We start from the raw sequence: 27,249 nt of genomic DNA on the forward strand, positions 1-27,249 counted from the left end.
TCCACTTCCACCCCCCTCCCCTTCTAGTTGGAAACAGTGGAAAACTAAAAAATCCAGATTTGCTTGCAGTTAATCTACCAATTATGTGCATTCACACAAGACAGGTAAGCTGGAAGTAAGGTGAAGACCATTTTCCTGCTCTCGTGGCTGTTTCTTGTTTCTTCTGGCAAGCAAATATGTAGCTATGAAAGGGTTTATGCAGCTGAGGCATTTTCCAGCTTCCTGAGTGCCACGGGGCATTTGCAGCAGTAGCTTCTCAAGTCTGACCTCCTAAGTGCTAGAACACAGCTATGGAGTGGGGGCGTGAGTTAACTGATCACTTCAGTGGTATTCTGGGGGTGGGGAGGGAGAAAGTATCATTCGTGGAACATACAGCTTTAGTTTTTCCTACCATTTGGTAAGCATTTAATCCCTTGTATTAAATTCCTTCCTGTTCAAAGTATCTGGAGTGGTTTCCATCCCTTGCACTTATCCCTGGGTATAAAAATCAAGAAATAAGTTTGAGTGACTAAGGGCAGGCCCTTGTGGATGGGAAAGGGGTTGCATTTCTGAGTTTTTCACAAAGAGTACCTATTCAAGTAATTGTTGAACCCTACCTTGTGCCAAACACTGGGCTAGTGGCCGGCCTCAAGAGACAGGGGTTTGCTTTAGATGGAAGAGCTAAGCTACCATGTGAAAGAAGAGGTCACAGTGATGGATGTTTGAGAGAAGGAGGGAATGGTCAGAATGAGAGGCCAGGTGAACTGGGTGGCTTTAGAGGAGAGAGAAAATGCTTATGCTCAGACCTCAAACCAAATTACTAAAAAGTTTAGCATTTTATGCATAGCATATTCATCTCCATTATCTCCGTTAACACCCCTTACGACCCCCACCCCTTTTTTTGGGGTTAACATTTGAGTGTTTCCTATGTGGCAGGAACTCACATACATTTTCTCATTTAAACTCTGTAACACCCTACGAAGAGGGAGCTATTATTAGCTCCCTGACTTGCCTGAGGTCTCACAGTTATTAAAGAGCAGAGCCAGCACTCAAACTCATATCTTTTGATCCGAATCCTACATTCTTAAGGGATCACAAAGCCAGAATTTCAGCTCCTCAGAAGACATAACATGTTTAGAAACTAACATTGTACAAATATGAGGAATTGTTATCCTTATCACAGAAAACATCTTTCTCCAAGTTTGAGGTCTTCAAGGAAAGAGGAGCAGTGTCCATGCTGTTTGGGTCCTGGAAAGGGATTAGAGAGGTCTAGGCTGGCTCAAATCAGGCCACGCCTAGACCTGATTTGTTTTAATCAGGACAAAGCGGGTGAGGGGCAGAGAAGGAAAACCAGTTGCTGCCACACATGCTTCCTCCCTAAGGCAGCCCTTTATCTCCTACTCCACTGTTTACAGCTCGGAGGACACCATCCAGACCTAGCAGATGAAAGTATCCACTGGGAAGGGGAAAAAGCACACATGCCTCCTCCTCATACAAAGGGACATTTGTGCCAGGCAGTCTAAGAGGCTGACACACACCAAGGGTTTGCCCCTCCTCCCTTCACCCCTAGAAACAGACAAGAAAGGCAGCTTTCTGGTGTCCACAAAGCAGGGAGGCTGTGTCAGGGAAGAGAACACACACTCTCCAAAACTGCTGACTTGATTCATCCCCAACGGACACAAGGCGGAGAGGAAGACTTCAGGAAACGGGCAGATTATGTCCAAGAAAAGATTTCCTGCAAGCAGTTAACGGGAAACTTACATGAAAAGCGGGGACTAAAAATACACAGGCTATTGGAAGCTAGTGGCGAGGGCCCCAGGACCCTTAGTTCTTCGAGAAGTGTCTGAGGAAGCTACGGGCTTGGAACTCTGCCCACCCCCCCACCCCCCTGCCGCCCCAACACACACACAACCAACCTAGTGAGACCAACTTAGCATTGGCTTTATTCCCCAGAGAAGCTCATCAGGCACCTGGTGTGATTTAAACTTCAATCTAACATTTATCAAATCCTCACTGTGTTCTAGGCACTCTATTCATATAAGTCATTACAGCACAGAAGGCAAGGGCCCTAGAGCCTTATACACAGAGCTTGACTCAAATGATGAGAGAAGTGGATAGGCAGTATAAATGATATCCTATGTCTACGTGAATTTCGATGATCAAGGAATAAACCTCACAATTTAAGACTTAGGAAGATTTAAAGGGTTGGAAAGCCTGCATAGAGGTGGCTATGGAATGCAGGAGATTTATTTGCACTTGAAGATCTTTGTAATGACAAATCAGAGCTTGGCTTGAACGGTGAGGAAACTAAAATGCAACTTGAGGAGACCAAAAATTAGCTATTAGGGAGTATTGTTTGTTTGATTTTGAGACAGAACTTTTCTGTAGATGTTTAAAGGCAGAAGCAGGCCCATGGAGTTCTCTCCGTGCCCTAGGGCCTGAGCAGAAATTTGAAGATGGAGTTTGTTTTCAGAGCGTTCTCTTTCCCCTTCTCTTATACTTCTAGAAGCCTAATTTTGCCAACTGTTTATTGAGCCCCAACAGTAGAGTACCCCCTACAGCACTGAACAACAACAGATCAAGAATCTCACAGTTTAAAAGTTAAAACACGTTCTACAAATACCAGAGGGAGGAGGGCAGTGCTGGGCTGCCTAGGACCCTGGCATCACTTTTGAAGGGCTTATCACCCTGCTGCCCCATTAATACACTCCTCCTAATTGAGCAATTTATAAGTCCTCATACCCAGAAATTTCGGGCCCCAATTACAAAAGGAAAATCTTATCACCAGTCATCCTTCAAACACACAAACACATACACTAAGTTTTTCTTCCAGGTTTATAATAAATAATTTGAGGCCAGAAATCTTTCAGTGTCATATTTTTATACCTAATGGGAACCAGATGTGAAGGTACATTGGAAAACAAAACGTAGGTGGTCCTATGTGATTAGCATCTAGGGAGGCTGGGCTGGGAGAACAGAAAGTTGTTTTTGTTTTATTTTTTTAAACCAAGGATGATCTAAGACTTCTTTTGTTGTAAAATCCCCTGGATGCCTTTGTGGTTGCTGCATTCAAGGCAGCTGAGCACTCCTTCTTTCCTAAATGCTGCTCCCAAATCCTTTGGATTATCTGACACCACAACTTCCTGCATCTCTGTGCTCCTTTTCAGCCTTATGGGGATCCTTTTCAGATCTATGATCCACAGGATTTCATCCTTAGCTTCCTCTTCTCTTACTCTCTATACCTCTTGGTAGTTTAGATTCCTCTCATCGCACAGAGTTCTCCTAGACTTACCTCTCCAGACTATACTTAAGGAGCTATTGGGCAGCCATGAGTAGAAGTGACACCTTCACCTCCGTTTGATACCTTCTTCCAATTCTCTGTATCAGAAGGAAAGGGAAATAATTAACTGGCACCCCAAATCTCCTAAGCCTTGGTGAACTGCTTTATTATGTAAATAGATAATGAGGATTCTGTGTTTTGTCTATGTACGTCTGCACATTAAGTTTATTTTATAACTTGGAAGTACAGGTACTGCAGCTGTCATTTCATTTGCTATATCTAAACAACAAGCATCATCAAACAGTGAAAACTGGACGGGAATAAAAAAATATGGGAAAATCAAGTGGCCAAAGGGTACGAGGAACATAATGTTAGGAAATTCTTGGTTTTTGTACCATCAGAAACAAAACAAACAACAAGTTGGATCAGTGACTTACACAAATTAAACTAAAATATGTTAGCAGCTACTTTCTATTTCTAAAATCAGAGTCATGGTAAAGAGAAGAGAGCCATTGGATTCAACTGCTCAGGAATCTGGCTGTGATTACTCTGGCATCACTTCTGAAAACTATAGCACTAGCCGAGAACAATGCTGAAAGAATACTGGGCTGGGCAATGGGGTTCTCCAATTAGCTTTGCTACTAAATACTCCTTGCTAAACATTCACTTAATATTTTTAACTTCCAAGATCCTTACACATTCTTAGCATTTGGTCTCAGCAAAAGATCAGATAATGAAAAAAAAAATCAGATAATGATTCATACATCACTGTAGATTTCAGTCAATGGGTTTGACTTCCTTACCCAATACTATTTGCCTCTTACATCAACTCTCCAAAAAGACGTAAGGACAGTGGTGGAGGATGCAAAAGGCACCAAAGAAGCTAAACTTCTCCTTTTGGTTGCAGTCTCACAGATGGCAGTGAGGGGGCAGGGCCCTAAGAGAAAGTAGGGCAAAATTCCTCATAGCCAAGTCAGAGTTAAGACTTAGTTAAGAAGAGGCTGGAGAGTCATAACATGATAAACTGGAGAGGAATGGTATGCTTCCTTCCCTGACAATCCATACTGCTCTCTTAGGAGAAAAAGAGCAAGAAGCAAGAGGCAAGTTGGAGAAAGAATGGTGGAGGTTTGAGCAAAAGAAGATAAAATTCTTCCCCCACAGAAAAGCATAATTCTAATCATTTCCCATCCCTACACTATATCAAATCCAGCGAATGGTGAGAAATAGAAAATGCTCTGTCAATAAATGAATAGTAATCGAGTTCCTCCCTACATTCCAGAGGGCACATTCTACGCAAACCCTGAAATTAAGGAGCTCAAGACCTAGCTAAGAAGCCACGTGTATTTTAAAAATATAAGTAGCAAGTAAACATTATAAGTCGTAAGTGACATTAGGAGTTTAGAGCAGTGCTTTAAACTGCTGTGCTTCTGGGTGGTCTAGGAAGGCTTTGTAAAGCGACAGACCTGGAGCTGGGACAGGTCAATGTGAAGGCTTGAACTATGCTGTTCTTCCTGGTTGACCTTTCTTCTTTGGATCAATCTTCAAGGAACTTCTAAATATGCAATAACAACAATAACCACCAACAAACTCCTTACACGAGTAAGTAAAAGTACTTTGTAAAATGTAAAATGTTAAATATCATATCACTTGAATCTTCAGAAGAGCACGTCACCATCATCATCATAACAGCATTTAACACATGCAAACTATTATACAGAGGATAGAGAAACAAGGTCCTATTGTAGCACAGGGAACTATATTCACTATCCTGTGATAAACCATCATGGAAAAGAATATGAAAAAGTATATTTATATGTATAACTGAATCACTTTGCTGTACAGCAGAAATGAACACAACAGTGTAAACCAACTATACTTCAAAAAAATTTAAAAAAATAACACCATTTAACATTAACTGAATGTTAATTCAGTTAATTAACATTTAACATTAACTGAATGTTAATTCAACGGGCACTGCACTGTTGACTGGAAAACATAATACCCATTTACAGTCTCTGTCTTCTTTCATTACAGAGTCTAGAAAAGCAGGACGTTTGTTTGCTTTCCTAGGCTTCCTTCTAACTGTATGTATCTATGTGTCACAATTCTGGACAATTAGACGTAAGGAGATATCTGCTGAGGGCTCCTGAGAAAGCTTTTGACTTTCTTGCTACCATGAGGTTGAAAGCCAACACATTATGGATGGCTGAATGAGAAGATATACAGAATAAACACCCTTGATCACAACACTGAGTCTCTAAACCAAAGGCAGCAACTGCTTATTCTAGACTTATAATGTGATAATGTCATTTAAACCACTATCAGTCAGCTTAATGAATTGAAAATATTCCTGACATAAATACTTACCATGTGCTTAGCCAAGGATATAGAGTAGGTAGGTGACAGAAACAGAATTCAAGCCCATGTCTGACAGACCCAAAGCCCTGACTCTTTTTTTTTTTTTTCTGAACATCTTTATTGGAGTATAATTGCTTTACAATGTTGTATTAGTTTCTGCTGTATAACAAAGTGAATCAGCTATATGTACACATATATCCCCATATCCCCTCCCTCTTGCGTCTCCCTCCCACCCTCTCTATCCCACCCCTATAGGTGGTCACAAAGCACTGATCTGATCTCCCTGTGCTATATAGCTGCTTCCCACTAGCTATCTATTTTACATTTGGTAGTGTATATATGTCAGTGCTACTCTCTCACTTCGTCCCAGCTTACCCTTCCCCCTCCCCGTGTCCTCAAGTCCATTCTTTATGTCTGTGTCTTTATTCCTGTCCTGTCCCTAGGTTCATCAGAACCTTTTTTTTTTTTTTTTAGATTCCATATATATATATTACCATATGGTATTTGTTTTTCTCTTTCTGACTTACTTCACTCTGTATGACAGACTCTAGGTCCATTCACCTCACTACAAATAACTCAATTTGTTTCTTTTTTATGGCTGAGTAATATTCCATTGTATATATGTGCCACATCTTCTTTATCCATTCATCTGTCGATGGACACTTAGGGTGCTTCCATGTCCTGGATATTGTAAATAGTCAAAGCCCTGACTCTTAACCACTACATTAAGAAGGGTGTATGCAGTGTTATGAAAACTTGGGTCTCCTAATGACCAATCCTATGTTTGTTTTGGTTGGAGGGATTAGTCATCCTATGATGGTCACAACCATTCTCACCATAAAACTTTATATTCTGGGTACATCTTAATAATATGTTCCAAAGAACAATGACACTAATTTCATAGGGGCAAAGGGATTCAACTTATTGATTTATTATCAGTTATCTTCTCCCGATTCCCTTCTTGACAAGTCTATGACCCTCTTCTTTCACTCTGAATTTCTTTCACATTTGAAAACCAGAAAAACTTAACATTTACCTGCAGAAATTTTCCATTTTCTCTTTCTGTTTTTCTGCACCCATTTGGACCTTCACGATGGCCACAAATGAGTTCTGCCCTTGTTTTTTATACAATAGACAAGTATCATTTCAACAAACTAGGTATCTTATAACACTTAAAAATAAACAGCAGACTGTTTCTGGAGGGTCACTTACCCCCTTACAATAGAGCAAACTGGAATATCATTCAGAAATATTTCAAAGCCTAAAACAACACTGAGCTGAGGGTGACAGTGATCAGCTGTTGGCAGCTGTTTGGGTTTTCATGGCTTTACTCTCAAGTGAAATGTACTCCCCCCCTGTGATTATGACTGGCCATTACATAGGAGGATTAATGGGGCTGCTTTGGGCTGTCATGTTAAGCTTAAGATATGTTCTTTATGTTGATTCCTAAGAGCAGACATCCTCTCTGCAAAGCTGATAGGTCACCTTCCTCAACCAATTAGCTAATTGTCTGAAATCACTCCTCACAGATCAAGAAGCACTGTCTTGTGAATGAACTCAGTTCATGCAAAAAGCAAGAGCCTTTTGTTTCCTTTTGAAGACCCTATTCAACTCTAAGGTCCTTTCCATCTACAAAATTCTGAATTCTACAAATGTGAACAACCAGCTCCAATGAATGAATCCTTCCGGCTTTATGGCGAATGAGTGCTTTTTTGACTACGGGTTTTTTTGTTTTTTTTTTTAAAGAAAAAATTGTTTTTTTAAATGTAGCTTCCTGACTGTACCAGGTGTGAAATGGTAAATCAAAGAACAAGCAGTGGTGTTGGGCATCCTTTGTTGTTTCCCTCGAATCTTGCCAGACTTATGTCATCCTGGATGTTTTCTATTCTGCTGACCAAGCCAGGTCTTCCCAGAAAATCTACAGACTGACTGCTCAATTCTAATCAAAACATAGTATCAAATTCTAAAAGTTCAGGGCTACCTGGAAGATTGGTAGCTGGCTCTCACTACATAAAGAAGAGTGAGTGGCCCCTTTTTTGTGGCTAATACTAGGAACTGGAAACAACCTCCATCTCTGGCCTACTGGGAGAAGATGGGCTGAGAATCAATCACCTTGCATTGAGTGACAACACACCCTTATTTACACTATTTGCATACTATCTCTCACTGACCCTTATTTCCCTGCTTCCAAATACAGTGCTATTATTTTATTCAGGTACCTACCCTTCCCTGTGCCATTTCCCCTACTACTTAGATCTGTTTCTTCAAAAGTCTAAAATCCCACAAGCAAAGCATAGAAAAAAAGGGAAAGCCCAAATCTCTTGCAACTGAGAATACTGGGAAAACTTTACTGGCGATGTAATATAAGAGCTAAATTAAGGATGGACAGAATTTTAATAAGTAGAGATGGGGGAAGGAGTAAAAGGAAGTTCCCCAGGAAAGGGAGAATGGAAAGAGTACATGTCATGTAATAGATACCATGCTTTCACATAAATTCTCATCTATACCTTATAATAGACAATGCTGGAAAAGGCAGGTAATATAATTCTCTCAAAGCCTTTCGACAGTTTAAGAAATTTGACCCAGGTTACAGAGCGAATAAGAAGTGAATCAAGGTCTCAAACCCAGATCTAGCTCCAAATCCTCTCTTTCCCCCACCACACTGATGAGCAATGGCATGGAGGCGGGAAAGGACAAGGTTCATTTAGGGAATGGGAACTCAGCCAATACAGTAGGCAAGGGTGTAGCAGCTTCTGAGTATATGCTCTTTGGGAGTCACCATTTAAAGAAAAGAGCCCCAAGAGACAGACCCCACTAGTGCTATTAGGTGTAACCACAGTGAAATTGTTGAGCATTTTGACAAGATAAATCAGAATAGATAGTATGTCATATCTTTTAAGAAACCATCAGTAGTCCTAGAGCTGATGACCCTCGTTCAGGACCACGATGGTTGCTTCTTTCATCATCTCCATTTGGCAGCATATTCAAATTGAACCTAAATACTATCTGAGCCTTGATCCCACTGTGTACTAGTGATCCAGCTCATATACAGAAGGCAGTGATTATTCAAAGGGACTATATGGGCATCTCCTGACATACCTGCATTTTGAATACATATATGGATTCCCCCCAAATATCTCATGGTATTTTTCCATTTACCAACATTATCCCTTTTCCTATTTCTCTATTCACAGGCTCCAAAATAAGGCCTAAACCATTGCAGTTGCTTACTAAAAGTTTACTGAAAAAATGATACATAATAGACATTCAATAAATGTCGAGTGAATAAATGAACTGGATGTTTCTGTTAGAAGTGGATGAGAGATGTTAAGCCATAGACTCAAGGTTAGAGTATTGGGGTACAATGTAAAAAGTAAGATGGTAAATACAAGCTAGAGCCACCAGACAGGCTGGAGGGTCTGGTGAAAGCCAAGCACAGGAGTTTGACTTCATTTTATAGGCACCAAAAAAGAGAATCCTGAATGTTGCTGAGGATAAAAAAATCTTGGGCATGATGGTAGGGAGGGAGGGGGGTGGTATACCCCAAAATGATTCTAGATTTTCAGTTAACAGCCTGAAGGTACCAAACAACTGTTGAGAAGACAGTGAACCCCCTGAAGGGAGAGGGCCAGAAAGATGTATAGAAAGCAGAATCCTTGTCCTTGTTTCACAAAGTTCCTCACCTTTTCCTGATGATAGCAAAGGTCTAATTCCCTCACTATTCTCTCTCTATTGCCACCTTACCCGTTGTCTCAGTTATTCTTCTCTTCAGGAATCCTCTGACCACTCCTCAAAATTCCTGATGCAAGTTATTTGATTGGGTAAGTGTAATGTGTCATAGCCTCAGAACTGTTTACAATGCCTCAGAATTCCCAACCTCTGTGGGAGAGAAAGGCCAGTGTAAATATATCGTGTTCTCGTCCCTATGGACAAGACAAACTTCGCCTACTCAGTTCTGGTCAGAGCCAAAACTCAGTGAAATGATTTCTTTCCGCCTACCCTACTAAAGCACAGCAAAAATAAATATAAGGAGTACCTCACTATGTGGCCCATGCAAGTAAGTATACTCAGAGAAATAAAAATGTCTACCTACATTTTGTTTTCCTTGCCTTCTGCCTATACTCTAGTGAACGCTATTAACTGATTTGCCCAGAACTCACCCCTGTGCCTTTGCTCAAGCTCATCCTCACACCTGTACCCACACCTCACTCTCTGATTGTGTTGAAATTATGCTCCGCCTTTACGGACTTCTCTGGTGGTCCAGTGGTTAAGACTCTGCCTTTCCAATGCAGGAGGCATGGGTCTGATCCCTGGTCAGGGAACTACGAAATTATGCTCCTCCTTCAAGGCTACCTTGAATGCCACCTCCTCTATGCTGTTTTCTTTTATCTTTTAAATGAAATGCAAAGCCTTCCACATTTAAACCCCTTTAACACCTTATCTATTACAGAAAGACTTGTGAGATAGTTTCTCATGAATACTTCTCAACTCCAGTTCTAGTCCCTTCATAAGACATTAGTTTTGAGGCCAGGGGCTATGTCATTTGGACATTCCCCATCGTTCCCAGTGCAGCATCTGTACTTAGTACAAGTAGGAGGCTATCAAATACTTGCTGAAATAAACTAATGAAATTATTACTTTCAATGAGCTTTCATACACATTACTTCAGGGCATGATTATCCCTATTTTACAAATAGGAAAATGAAGGCTCAAAAAGTTAAGTGTTTCAGAAAACAGACCATGCTTTCCACAGAAGCTGAGATAAAAGGCCCACACAGAGGATGCAGATTGAATCTGGGCACTTCTTGGATAACTGCTCCCATCTTTTATTGAATAACCCACTGAGAACATAAACTGGTACTTTTGGGGGAATAAATCTGTTGACATGTATATCAAGAGTCATAAAGAAATTCATATAACCTGAACCAGTACGTCTATTTCCAGAAATCCATCTTAAGAAAATATCTAGAGATGTGGACAGACTTATGCATGAAGATGACCACTGTACTATTGTTCAAAATAATGATAAAATCTGTAAAATCTTCTGTTTTCCAATTGACAGACTGAAAATAAGTTTGTATCCCTTTCTTCCCAAATCGCAAAGATGTGACAAAGTAGTACAAAGGGATTAAATTAATACCTGTGGTTAGGGTGGGGAAAGAGAAATAAAGGGAGAAAAGAACCAGACCAGAAATTTTTAACACTTTTCAAAAGATGGAAAGTAGAGGTACCTACACATAACCCAAGTGAAGGAAGTCAGGCAAAGGAACGTGGGAAAAAACTGCATGCAGTATCCAATGCTGCTCCTTGATGAGGCTGGGAAAGGTGCCATGTTGAAGAGTAGAGCAGCACTGTCCAACACAAATGTAATGTGAGCCATATACATAACCTTGAAATTTATTTTTACATTTAAAAAGTAAAAATAAGTAGGTGAAATTAATTTTAATAATATATCCAAAATATCATCATTTTAACACATAAGCAATATAAAATGATTTTTTGGGGGTTGTTTTTCTTCGAAATCTGGTGTGTATTTTACATTTACAGCACATTTTAATTCAGATGAGCCAGGTTTCAAGTGCTCAACAGCGCACACTTGGCTACTGGCTACTGTAATCCATAGCGCAGAATTAGAGGATAAGGAGAACAAGGTCAGGAAGAGGAGCAGAAATCAAAATGATTAACTGCAGCACTGTCTAAAGAACCATCTGGGCAAAACATTTTAGATATGCAATGACTCAGAAAGTTTAACTCCTATGCATTCTTTCTGAAAAAACTACCAAGGATACCTTATAGCAAAACGAAAAAGAATTTTAAGAAAGAAGATGACATGGGGTGCAAGAAAGGAGATTTAACCTAGGAATTCAGTGAAATGGTAGCAGGCCTTGAAGTAGAAACAGAACTCTCTGGACCTAGAGAAGAATGTGTCAAGATGCAAGTCATTTCCCTACAACAAACAGTATGATTAAGAAGCTAAATGATGTTAGTAGTCATAAGGTAAAGGCAGATGCTTCTTTCTTCAGTCCGGGAAAAAAAAGGCAATTAGAAACTCCAAGGAAAACAAAAAGAAAAGACCAGGTATAAATATGAAGCGAAGAAAATGTGGCAAGTGATGTAATGTAGAAAGAGAATCTATTTGATCTTGATGTTTGGAATATTCTCCTTTAAATGTCACAGGTTTAGTATCATTGAACCTTATTTTCTTCCTATGAATCAAATCATGTGACTCAGCTCTGTTGTGATATGTACATAATTGTAATACTGCAAAGGATATACACTAGTTGTTAATTCTTAGAATCAATCCACAGGTAAAACTCAACACTTAATTATTTTATAGATCTGAATGTAAATATTATTTAGCCATACAATACATACCTTAAGATATGAAGGGACTAATTTTCTCATCTTACCTGTTGGAGAGTCAAAATATTCTGTATACAGTTAGAGAGGGAAACACAGAATTTTAGGCCTAAGTGGTAAGCTGCATGTGACAAGTTTGACTAAGGGGCTTTAATGATTCAATGATGCCTGTTTCCTTACCTAAGAAAACTACGGCTCCAGTGTCCTAGTGGTACAAAGTGGTTTCATGAGTGAGTCACACTGCAGCCATTAAATTACCCTCAGAGTTTACAATAAGTGTTTTTAAGCTTAAAGTGTTAAGTGAAATAAACTGTATCCAAAATTGTAGAGACAGTATGAAGCCTAGGCAAATGGAAGGAAATCCGAGCTACAATTATGTATAAGGAGAGATTTAGGTTAGAGTTAAGTAATCACCAGACTTCTAAGAGGCAATCCTGAAGAGGCATGGGAATCTAGTTGAGGAGACAAAAGAGGTACAAGGAATAGTCAAGGTTAAGTGTTAGGCACTGGTACTACCTCTGATCTCTCTCTGTAATCATTCCCTCTTTCCCAAAACACACAGTTTGTACTCATTAAATATTCACAAATTTAGATTATCAAGGCTACTTGAATGATTTAGGATGGTCAAGGGAGGCTTTTTTTTTTAATTGAAATATAGTTGCTGTACAATGTTACAGGTGTACAATATAGTGATTCACAATTTTTAAAGGTTCTACTCCAGTATTATAAAATATTGGCTATATTCCCTGTGTTGTACAATATATCCTTATAGTTTATTTTATACCTAAAAGTTTGTACCTCTTAGTCCCCTGTGCCTATATTGCCCCTTCCCGCTTCCCTCTCCCCACTGGTAACTGCTAGTTTGTTCTCTCTGTGAGACCACTTCTTTTTTGTTATATTCACTAGTTTGTTGTATTTTTCAGATTCCACATGTAAGTAATACCAAACAGTATTTGCCTTTCTCTGTCTGATTTATTTCACTTAGCATAATGCACTCCAAGTCCACCCATATTGCTGCAAATGGCAAAATTTCATTCTTTTTTATGGCTAAGTAGTATTCCATTGTGTGTATGTATGTATGTATGTATGTATATATATATATATGTATATATATATACCACATACATATATATATGTATGTGTATATATATATATACTACATCTTCTTTATCCATTCCTCTGTTGATGGACACTTAGGTTGCTTCCTTATCTTGGCAATTGTAAATAATGCTGCTATGAACACTGGGGTACATGTACCTTGTAGAATTAGTGTCTTTGTTTTTTTCAGACATATACCCAGAAGTGGAATTGCTGGGTCACATGGTAGTTCTGTTTCTATGTTTTTGAGACACCTCCATCCTGCTTTCCACAGTGGCTGCACGAATTTACATTCTCACCAACAGTGTATGAAGGTCAAGGGAGGCTTCTTGGAAGAGCTAAGCCCTGAACTGTATCTCAAAGGATATGTAGGTTTGAACATGGTAATCGTGGAGACCACAGAATCCTTAATGGTTGCAAAGGGGAAGTAGAAACCAGCCCCCAGACTGAAGTGCAAAGGAGACTCCCATGGAAGAGAGGAAAATGAGGCCAGCTGGAAGGCACGGTAACCAGATGGTACTGAGAGACACCGACTTGTTCTCATTCCACCACCAACACAGAGATTAATGTTTTTCAGGGCTGTATTTAAGAAGATGGAGGTATAGCTCCCAAATATGTAAACTGGGTTCCCTCCTTCCTCCCATCAACCTATACTTGATCTTCTCTGTATCAGACAGACTGTCTTTTCTCCTCTACTCCTCTTGCAACTCACATTTCTCTCCATAAGATAAGTTTCTCACTAGCAAACAATCACACCAAAGACGGAAGAGTTTGCTTCCAGAGACTAGGACAATCTACTTGGCAGGTAGTTGGACAATCTAACAGGTGGGACGACTACAATGTTTTACCTTCCATGGCTGGACTTTGAAATTAGACTGCCCAGCTTAGCCAAAGAGAAAGCAGTATACCTGTTAAGGCACCTTAAATAGGGTTCTGTACTCAAAAAACATCCTTTATAAGTCTCAAACACCCCTGCTTTGTCCTTTCTAGGAGCTGGGATTCAAACCTACAAACTTCTCACTCCAAAGTTCCATGCTCTTCTCCCTATACCATACTGCCTCATAGAAAGAAAGGAAGAAGAGGGTGTGAATTTACCAAAGCTAAAGCGTTGCAAAGCAAGAACCCAGAGGTACAGCCTGTTATCTTTACATTCCCTCCGGCATTTTTTAAAAGAAACAAAACAGTCCTGCTAACTAAGACTCAGAGATTCCTTGAAGATGACAAAAGTGAACAGCCTTAAACAGACTTTTCTTTAAAGGGCGGGAGGGCACATTAAATATCAGAGGATGGGGGGCTCCTCTGACATGATTCTGTCCTGGCTGAAAGGAAGTTTCAGAGAAAAGACTATTTACCCAGTAAGACCACAGTATCTAAGAGATTCCAGAAGGCGGTAGTGAGTTAGAGAGAGGGAAAGAATGGAGGCTGACTCACTATTTGTTTTCCAAAAATAAAAACTCAAACCAAACACAGTGAGACTCAGCCATCCAGCTGGGTACTCCAAGGATTAACTGTCTGTGTGGCCAGGCACTTAACTTCATATTTCTGATGGACTAGCTATAAAATGGAAAAAGAACTCAGAATAAGGCTTCTTGTCAAGAGAGCACCAAGAAAATTGTATTTATAGCTTCTGAAATACAAACCAGCACAAATGGTCTGACATGGAACCCCTGGGTTCCCTAGGTCCCAACATCCTTGCTGTGTATAATGTCATAAGGTCAGGCTAGGGATATGAATGTCCTCAGAATGGCAGTGCCACCTCATGTTTTTATATCCTCTTCACAGGTTACAGCTGGACATTTAAAAATATAGATTCTAATTCAATGTTGAAAACAAAATGCCAGCATAATAGAGTAGAAAGCATGTGGGCTTTGGTGTTACGTAATCATAGGCTTGAATCTTGGTTGTATGACTTGAGCAAGTTTCTTAATCTTTCTGAGACTTCTTTTCCTCATCATTAAAATGGGGACAATTATCTATCTTAGAACATTTATTTATTGAGAATTAAAGTTCCTGATACATAAGATACTCAAAAGATAACTTCCATATTAACCCTTACCTCACACCATGTACAAAAATTAACTTGAAATGGATCATAGATCTAAGTGTAAAAGCTCCTAGAAGAAAATATAAGAGAAAAACTCTTGTGACCTTGAGGTAGCTAAACAAACAAACAAACAAAAAACAATCATAAAAGAAAAACAGAAAAAACAGACCATCAAAATTCAAAGCTTTTGCTCCCCAAATGGGACCGTTAAAAAAATGAAAAGGCAAGCCAGCCTGGGAGAAAACATTCACGTGTTTTCACAGAAAGAAAAATCTCACATATTTCTATCTTACAAAAAGCTGGTATCCAAACCGTGTTTAAAAACTCATAAGTTGAAGCCGCAACAGTGAAAGGCCTGCGCACCGCGATGAAGAGTGGCCCCCGCTTGCCACATCTAGAGAAAGCCCTCACATAGAAACAAAGACCTAACACAGCAAAAATAATAATAATAATAATTAAAATAAATAAATAAAAGGGAAGTTCTGACAATGTTTCAGAAAAATAACAATTTGTTAAAAGAAACTCACGCAAAGGAAAGTGCATTTAAAAAAAAAACTCATAAGCTCAATAACAAGAAGATAAACTATACCATTTTAAAAATAGGCAAAAGATTTCAACAGGGACAACACAAAAGAAGCTAGACCAGTTATCACCCAAAAAGATTATTAGATATCAGGGAAATGCAAATTAAAACCACAATGAAATACTATTACCTGTAAACCCATTAGAATGGCTAAAATTAAAAAGATTGACCATACTAAGTGTTGGTGAGGATGTCAAGCATCTGAAATCACACACATATACTGTCAGTGGGAATGTAAAATGGAACAGACAGTTTGGAAAACAGGTTGGCAGTTTTTTAAAAAGTTTAACAAACAACTACCATATGACCCAGCCATTCGCATCCAGGGTATTTACCCAGGAGAAGTAAAAATATATGCCCACACAAAGATGTGTAAATGAATGCTCACATGAGCTTTGTGTAAAATAGCCAAAAACCGTGAACAACCCAAATGTCCATCAACAGGCGGTATAGCTATACAATGGAATAGAACTCAGTGATAAAACAGATGTATGCAACAACATGGACACATCTAAAAAATCGTTATGCTGAGTGAAGGAAGCCAGACAAAAAAATGTCCAAACTGTATGCGTCTATTCATAAAATGCAAACTAATTTATAGTGACAAGAGATGAGTGCTGGGGCTTCCCTGGTGGCGCAGTGGAGAATCTGCCTGCCAATGCAGGGGACACGGGTTCGAGCCCTGGTCTGGGAAGATCCCACATGCCGCGGAGCAACTAGACCTGTGAGCCACAACTACTGAGCCTGCACGTCTGGAGCCTGTGCTCCGCAACAAGAGAGGCCGCGATAGTGAGAGGCCCGCGCACCGCGATGAACAGTGGCCCCCACTTGCCGCAACTAGAGAAAGCCCTCACACAGAAACGAAGACCCAACACAGCCATAAATAAATAAATAAATAAATTAATTAAAAAAAAAAAAAAGGAGGTGAGTGCTTGCCTGGGGCAGAGGGCAAAGGAAAGGAAAGAACATGAAGAGACAAGGAATCTTTGGGGGCTGACACAGATGTTCTGTATATTGACTGCACAAGTAACTTCACGGGTATAGACAACTGTCACACTCACTGAATTTAGACAGATGCAGTTCATTGTGTGTAAATTATCCCTTAAAGTTGATAAGGAAAAAAGAAAACAAATTCACTTTGATACTCCTACTGCCACTAGAATCAAGTTAGAAAGTTACTATTGCCTACCTCATGGCCACAGGGAAAATGAAAACTGTACAGAAGTTGCTGAGGAAAGGGGCGGTACTGCAAAAACCTTTTTATTTATTGAGGATCAAGCAGGTGTTTGGCAATGTGCTAGGCGTTTTATACACACCACCTTATTTAATTCTAACAAATTTGATGAGATAGGCTCTATTATCTCTATTACAGATGAGGAAACAGGCTCAGAAGGATCTTATCAAAAGCCACCCAGATGGTAAATGGTAGGTTTGGATTCAATGATGGATCTGGAATCAAACCGGGTAAGCCTGACTTCAAAAGACAACGCTATTATTTCCTACAATGCTTAGGGCATCCTCAGGAAGGCAAAAAGCCCTGATGGCCCAAAGACAGGAAGAGTTCCTGGAGATTTTCTTCGTCAGGACTGGCAAATCCTCTCAAGTCTTTCTCAAAGGGGAGGGAGGGTGGGAGGTGAGGTACGCCTCTGCTTGTGAGACTAAGGAGAATCCTCTCACTCAGCTCCAGCATCTGCTGGTATTTTGTTAACTCTTGGCTCCTCCATACTCACCCACCCACTGGTTTCCCAGAGAAAAAAAGCCAAAATATCTTGGCTGAACAGGAGAACGGGTCACAGATGACAGAGGTAAAAAAACAAAACAAAACAAAACATGAAGTTCTGTAATAAGATTTTTAAAAGCAAAAACAAATTGCACACTTCCTTGTTCTGCATTTTCCTTATTCTCTTTGAGTTGTCCATCTTAAACATTCTTCTGTCTACATTTTCATTCATCACAATGGAAAAAGTGAGGCCAATGGGTCATGCTGAAAGTTTAAATAAATTTACAGTCTTCCTATTTCAGACCGGTTGTAGCCCGGCTCCCGTGAAGCTAGGCCAACAGATCAAGGAGAGGGTGGCTTGAGATGCAGACAGTGGGCCACAGAGAGAAAATATGGGAAACTCAGATCTGGAGGGGTAGTTCAGGATAGGGACCAACTCTGAGCTCAGAGAGCACAGACCTGGGTTCTGGGATTAACACCGTGTAATCATCTGTGAGGCTTTGGCAAGTCACCTTCTCTCTCTGAGCCTCAGAAGATTAGATTGGTCATGTTTTTCAACTTAAACAAAAGCCCTCCGTTTATAACCAAAAATAATCTTTCCCCTAAGCCCTTAAGATTCTCATGCACTTCCTCTTTGAGAATTGCTCTGTTGCCTCTTTATTCCCCCAGCAGCCAAGCTTTACTTTCTGAAATCTGTACTACAAAAACAGGCAGCTTTTCATTGTATCAGAATACATTATAATACCAAATTAAAAAATTTTAAAGTTTATACAAACATACACTGAAATTCTGTCATAATCCTGAGTGTGTGTTATTGAGAGTCAGGGATTAAACGTCCTAATTAATGCAAATCGTAGTGTTCTGGGTTGCTCCTCATTTCCATTCCTGAATTTTGCATCCTAATTTAGCATGAACTGTAATGAACAATTTTACCAGAGTTCCTTTGCTCCCTCTTCACACATGTTAAGAATTCATTCACCACAGGGACGTGTGCTTTTGTGATCGTTTAACTAGAGCCTCCTCCCCCAAACTGGATTCTGCCAAACTGTTTCTGGTAAGCAGCTTTGGAAAGTAAAAACTCCCTAGACGCTCTGGACAGGGTGTGAGAGGAAGACACACAACCCAGCAGGGGAACTGAAACATTCCCCCTTGCATCCACTTCTGTCCTGGGAGGATGGGGGGAGGGAAGCTGCAGAAGAAGCTTTTAGAGGAAACAGACTTGCAGGACTTTTGCTGCAAACAATTGGGTACTGTATCCAGCTGTTGACTGAGGCAACTAAAACCACCAGAGAAGAAGCAGGTCAGAGTTCTTAGTCCTGAAACAAGAAAGTACTACACTTCTGTTTCACATGTTACAGCCTAGAACCTATATTCTAGCTGCTATCCCTGGAGCTCAATGCCAGTGTTGGAAGGCACCTTTGACATCATTAAGCCAGTGTCCCCCCACCCCCTTTTTAAAGAAGTGGAACCATTTATTTCTACATACAAAATTTTATGCAGAACCATGATATATAAAAACAAACAAAAGCAGAATTACTCTGGGGGGTAGGAGGACACAGGTGGAGAGCTCTGCCTGCTCAGCTGCCATCATTGCTTTCATCAGGCACCTCTTTGGATTCCCAGGGCCATAAGGACCACTGTTAGGTCCACTGATGTGTGTTGATCTGTGTGTGATTGGTAGGTCTCTTGATTTGTGGAGTTTACAGATAAAAACATAGATGACCATGCCTTTAATCTGATTCAGTAGGCTGGGGTGGGTGCACTCTGCTTTTTTTCTTGCATCTTCTCCTTCAATGATCTCATTAACTCCCAGTGTGCTTCACTTATCATTTCTACATGGAAGACTCAAACTGTACATTTTTAGACATGATCTCTCTACTGAGCAAAGCAGAGTGTCTGAAGCATACTGATGGGAGGAGGCAAGCAGGTATCTAGGCATGTAGATAGGAATCTGGAAGTCTGGAAGCAGAATCCAATATTCTGGATGAGGTTTCCGGTTCTAAGAGAATTAGTAAGAGAAAAAGAGTAACGGGACTCTCTAAAGCATCAAGGTACAAGGCAGGGACTTGGTCAAAGGAACACTTTTTGGGCAAAAGCCCTTTTCAGAATTGGGGGTCAAAGTCAGAGGGGGACTAGCTTTCAGGCTGACTTGATGCCAACTTCTAGAGGCTTGGATCAGGTTCTTAAATTCTACCCCACCTCATCCCCATTATGAGCAGAACTGCTTCACAGACCTGTCATAAGGTCTGAGAGGACAGAGCCAAGTAAACCTTCACAGCTGAGAAAATCCAGGTCCTACTTGTCTAGCAAGTTAAAAGCATGTGATGAGATGAAAAGATGCAGAACAGATGTTCCTAACCTTTTTCGGGTCACTCACTGAGATAGATGCAGATCCCTATCAACCCAATATCCATTTTTCTCTTTATCCCTGTTATAAAACTAATATTTTGTTCAGTGAACTGGTAGAGACTCTATGGTCTCAGGGAAGGTAAATCCCCTCCCATTCATCCCCAGGAGTTGAATCACAACTGGTCTAAAGCAATTATGCAAACCCATTCCCCTTTGCCAGGAATGGTCTAAAGGTGGGCATGTAACCTAGTTCTGACAAAAACAAAAACAAAAACAAAAACAAAAAACCCATAAGAGGTTTTCTGGGGAGGGAAAGTGCTTGATTTTCTTGGTGACATGCTTGAGCCACTGAAAGAATTCTGAAACTTCCTGCCTCTCACTCTGCTAAATGAACACCAATGTCCTTGTGATTTAAGTCACTGTTACTCAGATTTTCTGTTAACTGCAGCTAAAAGTTTTCCTGACTGATCTGCTGACCCACTTGAAAACCAGACTTAAACTATGGGCCCTGGGACTTCCCTGGTGGCACAGTGGTTAAGAATCCACCTGCAAAGCAGGGGACACGGGTTTGATCCCTGGTCCGGGAAGATCCCACTGCCGCAGAGCAACTAAGCCCGTGCGCCACGACTACTGAGCCTGCGCTCTAGAGCCCGCGAGCCACAACTACTGAGCCTGCGCTCTAGGGCCTGCGAGCCACAACTACCGAAGCCCACGCACCTAGAGCCCGTGCTCCACAACAAAGAGAAGCCACCACAATGAGAAGCACACGCACCGCAGGAAAGAGTAGCCCCCGCTCACCACAACTAGAGAAAGCCCATGTGCAGCAACGAAGACCCAATGCAGCCAAAAATAAATAAATAAAAAATAAAATAAAATAAACTATGGGCCCTATACCCTGTAACCTTCATTATGTGGATATATACACTGTTTTACCTTTCATTTTAGGAGGTTTACAGATTTTAGGTCAGGAACCCTTACTCTGGACTAGTGGTTCTCCAAGTGTGCTCCCTGCACCAGCAGCATTAGCATCACCTGGGAACTTGTGATAAGTGTAATTTCTTCAGGATGATGCTGGACCTATTAAATCAGAAACCCATGCAGTGGGGCCCAGCAATTTGCGTTTTACTAAGTCCTCTAAGTGATCTGATTCATGCTAAACTGGGAGGGCCACTGCTCTGAGCCCACCACTACTCAATTTCTGTGATGACAGAAATGTTTATATCTGCACTGTCCAGTATGGTAACTACTTGCCACATGTGTCTACTGAGCACTTATTAGGTGGCTAGTGCTACCGAGAATTTAAAATTTTACTTTGTTTTAATTTATTTAAATACCCGCCCATGGCTAGTGACTCCTATATTGACTACTAGGCATTGCAGCTCTAGATAAACATAATGGATTTTATATTTTCAAGTGGCTCCTAGTACCAAGCCATAAAATATCAGTGGTTCTCAAACTTCAGTATGCATAAGAATTATTAGAGGGTTTGTTAAAACAGACTGTAGGTCCCCATCCCTCGAATTTATGATTCAGTAGATCTGCTTGGGGTCTGAGAATTTGTATGTCTAGTAGGTTCCTACGTGATACTGATGGCACTGATGCAGGGAAAGCACTTTGAGAACCATTGAAGTAAGCAAAACTTGTACCTTCTTATAACCTGTATTAAAGCCACTTTTCTACAATTCTAACCAATGTTTTCGTTTGTGTTCATCAAATTAACAAATAGGTAAAGTTCCCTGACAGTAGGAGCTGACATCTTCCAACTCTGCATGTTCCATTGTACACTCTAGCTCAGTGCCCTGGATTCAGCAGGTGCTTGGTATTATGAAAAAATGACTATCCCCGCAAAGGGGAAACTTTTGGAAGGGTCTACCATGTTCCAAAGATGATGATTATCTACTTATAGTCATCAAGTGGCAGGTTGTATGTTTCAAAAGAGATGCACAGAAAGGTTAAGTGATTTGCCTAAGGCACTATGCCTTATTTCTTATTTTTCTGTAATTTAAATGTTATCTCAGAAATTGTTGAGGTCTAAGCCTATTTGTAGAAGTGAGATATATATATATATGTGTGTGTGTGTGTGGATGTATATATATTTATATGCAGAAATACTGAAAACTAAATTATTCAAGAATCAAAAATACTTCTGACACTATAATGGTGGTATGAAAGGCAAAAGGACTGGTGATCTAGACAGGGTGCTCCACCTTCTCAAATAACACCACGCAGAAAACCATCTATGCCAAAGACCTGGCTGGCCAGCAATACAGCTTTCAAGCATTAATGGGAAAGACAAGAATCAAGGACAAACACACAGGGGACTTTTCTGAAGGTCAAAAAAGCAACAATAAATACCATGCCCAGAAAAGCTTTTAAATCTGACCTTTTCCTCTGCCGAAGCCATTTGCCTTCCAGCATCTTCAATCTAATAGACTGAAGTGGGCTGAACTGGCTCTTAGGAGAGAACTGGGGCTAGTCTTTTCCTTAACGCTGCCTCTCCAGCACTGCTCTAGCAGCGGCAGCATTACTGGTAATTACATCATTATACCATAATGGAACACACGCAGGGCAAGTGAAACAGCCCAGCAGCTCCCCAGTTGAGGAGAGTAGAAAAAGGCTCCCACTTCACCATTCAATTTCTATTAACCCTTCAGGTTCTGGATTATTCTCAAAGGCAAACCACCCTTAGGCCTTTTCACAATCTTAAAACAGAGACCATGGAGGTGGAGCTTAGTTGAAGACTAGGAGCAAAGTTTATATATTCATGTGATGGAACTCTTCCACTAGAATAGGAATTAGGAGACTTGGGTACAGCTCTGGCTTTGCTATGAATACCTTATATGGCCTTGGGGAAATCATTTGCATCTTTTAGGTTTCAGTTTCCTCATCTATAAAGAACAGTAAAGCTTTCAGGCAGACGATCCCAAAATGTCCCAGTAGGCAATTTGGGATTGGATCGAATGATAACAAGAGTTCTCCCAGCTCTAATAATCTATTATCTAAAAAGACTCCACAAATAGGGGAGACAGGGAAGGAGTAAGATATGAACAGTCAACTCTATTTGGTCTTCAAGCAGTTAATTAGATGAGGACTTTTGTCTCTACTCAGACCCATGCATCAGTGTCAGATCGTCTTCATCAACATCCAAAGCAACTTTTCAAAAGACCAAGGTCAGAACTCATTAACGTATCTTAGAATGTCTACCCAAAGACAGAAAGGACACAGAAGTTCAAAGTATACTGGGACAGAAGTGAGGAAACCAAAGTCCTAGCTGTCACTGACTCCTTCTATGACCATGAGTGGGTCGCTTAACCTTGGCCAACACATCTTTAAGACACTGTGGTGGAGGGGAGAGGGGTTAGGATTAGACCCTTTCAGCTCAAGCAGTCTACAATTTTGCTATCTCTGTACAAGTTTCCAAGGCTCCTACTGGATACTGAGGTGTGCAGGGGTGGGTGGGTGTTGGCACCAACAACATGCTAAGAATGCCAAACCCTGCAAGACAGAGATGAGTTTTCTTATGATATTCTTATGGTTTTCTCATAGATATGTCAAAAAATATTATCTAACAGACCTCAAGGAAAGAATTAAAACATATAAAGCTGCATATTAATTGCTGTATATCTCAGAATCTTCTCTTTCTAATGCTCCAAAAGGAAGAATATAAAAATGTGTTCTCTGCAGTTGTCTTCTGGTCTTCATATAGAAGGTATGAGACTTTGGTTTTCAGCAGTAAGGTGATCTAGGTATTGTGGATGACATTCTCAAAGAAAACAATTTACAAAGCTAAATAGATAGTCCTAAAAATTAATTTTTAAAATGCATCATGTTGCGCTGTAATACTTGAGAGAACAAAAATTAAAGGAATTTGCACAGAGCAAAAATTAAATGAAATGAAAAGCAGGTGGAAACACCCAAATGTGCATTAATAATGAACGGATAAACAAAATTTGGTTTCTACATACAATGGATTACTATTCAGCCTTAAAAAGGAAGGAAATTCTGACATATGCTACAACACGGATGAATGTTGAAGATATTATACTAAGTGAAATAAGCCAGAGAAAGTGGAAATTCTCTATGATTGCACAAATATGAGGTACCTAGAATAGTCAAAATCACAGAGACCAAAAGTAGAATGGTAGTTGCCAGGGGCTGGAGGCAATGGAGTGTTACTGTTTAATGTTACAGAATTTCTGTTTGGGAAGATGAAAACATTCTGGAGACGGATGGTGGTGATGGTTATATAACAATCTGAATTATCTAATGCCACTGAATTGTATATTTAAAGATGGTTTAAATGGTTAAATTTATGTTATGTACATCTTATCACAATAAAAAAGCATTAAATGAAAGCAGATATCCTGGAAGGGAAGAGAACACTAAAGCCGGCTTTTGCCCTGTGGCTATGTAACAAACACTAGTGACCATTGCAATGACCATTTGAGGTATGGGCAACAGAAGATAAAGCCCAGGGCCCACCTTAGGTGGGACAGTCTTATATGAAATCTCCTTATACACTTGAGATACCAATGGACTATACCCTCAGGATAGAGATGAACCATAAACAAATCTGCAGCACTGAAAGGGACCACAAAGAAACTGTCCTATCTTACCCAGTAGAGAAGGAGAAATGTCTCTGCTAAGAATCCATAACCAGAAGCTGGCTCTGCTGCAGGTTTGTGATCAAATCCATGCAACCTCAAGTGAAGATCCAGAAGTAGTCCACTTAGCAATATTTTCGAGATATTGGCAGAAGCAACTCCTCATTCTTTCTGGTGGAATAAAGACTTTACCAAGGCCTCAAATAACTTCCACAGATAAAGTCCTAAGGAACATTAGATCTTAAAACAAAAGCAAAACAAAAAACACACATCCAGAAATAAGCCACATGAGTGACAGCCAAGAAAAACAGACAGCAAAATAAGATCCTCGAAGGATTCAGATATTGGAACTAGAGACAAAATATAAAATGCTTACGATTTTTATATCTTAGGATTTAGAGGAAAGACTTGAAAAAATTAGCAAGGAAGAACAGAGTATCAAAAAAGAACCAAGTACGTTTGAAAACATACCAAACAGAACTTCCAGAAATGAGAGTTATAATCAAAATTTAAAAATCAATGGCCAGGTTAAATAGCAGATTAGATATAACTAAAGAAATAATTAGTAACTTAGAAGAGCAATCCAAAGAAATTCCATAGAATGTGACCAAGAAATGAAGATATAAAAAATATGAGAGTTTAACAGATATGGTTGATAGAGTTAGAGGGGTCTAACATATATCTACTCGTTTAACTGAAGTTCAAATAAAATTAGAGAGGATGGAGAAAGACATTATTCAAACAGCTAATGGCTGAGAATTTTTCCAGAATAATTGAAAGAACACCAAACCTCAGATCCAGCAAGCTCAACAAATTTCAAGCAGGATAAATAAAAATAAAACAACATACTGTAATGAAATTTAAGAACACCGTACACAAAAAAAGAAGATAATAAAAGAGAAACAGAGAGATCACCGACAAAAGAATAGCAATTAGACCATCAACTGGCTTCTCAACAGCAACAGTAAGATCTAGAAGACCACAGAATAATATTTTCAATGTATTAAGAAAAAATAACTGTCAAGAGAATGAGAAGACAAGCCACAGACTGGGAGAAATATTTGCAAAACACAGACCTGATAAAGGACTGTCATCCAAAATATACAAAGAACTCTTAAAACTTAACAATAAGAAAATAAACAACCTGACTGAAAAATAAGCCAAATACCTTAACAGATACCTCACCAAAGAAGACACATGGATGGCAAGTAAGCATATGAAAAGATGCTCCACATCATACGTCATTAGGGAAATGCAAATTAAAACAACGAGATATCTCTATATATCTACTACAATGGCCAAAATCCAGAACACAGACAACATTAAATGCTGGTGAGGAGATGGTGCCAACAGGAACTCTCATTCATTGCTGGTGGGAATGCAAAATGGTACAGCTATTTTGGAAAACAGTTTGGTGGTTTCTTCCAAAACTAAACATACTCTTAGTATACAATCCAGCAATTGTGCTCCTGGTACATTTACCCAGGAGTTGAAAACTTATGTCCACATAAAGACTTGCACATTGATGTTTATAGCAGCTTTATTCATAATCAGTAAAACTTGGAAGCAACCAAGATGTCCGTCAGTATGTGAATGGATAAACTGTGGTACACTCAGACAATAAAATATGATTCAGCACTAAAAAGATATATAATCTATTACCGACACTAGAAGAAATAATTATGCCATGTGATAAGAGGTATTAACAAATACTACTATGGCAATCACACTGCAAATAAAAGTATCAAATCAGTATGCTGTACACCTTAAACTTACACTTGTATGTCAAATATAACCCAATTAAAAACAAAAAAAAGAAATGAACTATCAAGCCATGAAAAGACATGAAGGAATCTTAAATGCATGTTACTAAATGAAAGAAGCCAACCTGAAATGGCTACAAACCGTATGACATTCTGGAAAAGACAAAACTGTGGAGACAATAAAAATATCAATGGTTGCCAGGGGGAAGGGATGAACAGGCAGAACACAGAGGACTTTTAGGGCAGTGAAAATACTCTATATGATGCCATAATGATGGATATGTGCCATTATACATTTGTTCAAACCCATAGAAGGTACAACCCCAAGAGTGAACCATAATGTTAACCACAGACTTTGGATAATTATGATGTATCAATGTAGGTTCATCAGTTTTAACAAATGTACCACTGTGGCGGAGAATGTTGATAATGGGGAGGTTATGCATGTATACAGGCAGGAGGTATATGGGAAATCTCTGTTAACGTCCCCATACTTTTGCTGTGAACCTAAAAATGCTCTGTAAAAAATCTTAAAAATATTAACTGTCAATGCAGAAGTCTATAGCTAATGAAACTCTTTCAACAATGAAAGCAAAATAAAGCTATTTTCAAACAAAAACAGAGATTGCCGCAGACAAACCCTCACTGAAATCAATTTTAAAGGATGTATTTTAGGAAGAAGAAAAACAATCTCAGATGGAAGGTCCAACATGAAAGGGAACAAAGATGAGTAAAGATATTGATAAATATGTGGGAAATTTGAATGCTGTCAGTGTGAAACAAAAATACTACTTAATCTGTGTGGTTAGAAATAAACAAGACAGAACTAAAATACTAGACAATTACATAAGTTGGGAGGAATGATCAGAGTTTTTCTATGATTCTTATATAATTCAGAAAAATGGTGGCTCTCCAAAAAACACGTCCACATTCTAATCCCCAGAACCTGTGAATACTATCTTATATGGCAAAAAAAAAAAACTGTGATTATGTTAAGGATCTTGAGAGTGGGCCCTAGATGCAATCACATGTATCCTTTTGAAGGAGAGAAGGAAGGAGAACGGACACAGACACACAGAGAAGACACAGACACAGAAGAGGAAAAGACAAT

At 39.6% G+C, this 27,249-nt stretch overlaps 1 protein-coding gene across 2 annotated transcripts in view; it reads right to left on the reverse strand.

Moving 5' to 3' along the window:
• GAB2 (GRB2 associated binding protein 2) overlaps nt 1–27,249 on the reverse strand; it is a 174,787-nt gene that overhangs the window by 98,999 nt on the left and 48,539 nt on the right. The window contains exon 1 of one of the 2 annotated variants that reach the window (XM_007187594.3): nt 22,155–22,245. The exons of the other annotated variant lie outside the window; for it this stretch is intronic. Within the exon in view, the coding sequence (XP_007187656.2) occupies nt 22,155–22,175 (21 nt within the window). The 5' untranslated portion in view covers nt 22,176–22,245. Of the gene's footprint in view, nt 1–22,154; nt 22,246–27,249 lie in introns of those variants that run through there. 2 annotated transcript variants of the gene reach the window in all.

The sequence above is a fragment of the Balaenoptera acutorostrata genome, chromosome 9 (genome assembly GCF_949987535.1).
Source record: "Balaenoptera acutorostrata chromosome 9, mBalAcu1.1, whole genome shotgun sequence".
Classification (NCBI taxonomy): Eukaryota; Metazoa; Chordata; class Mammalia; order Artiodactyla; family Balaenopteridae; genus Balaenoptera; species Balaenoptera acutorostrata.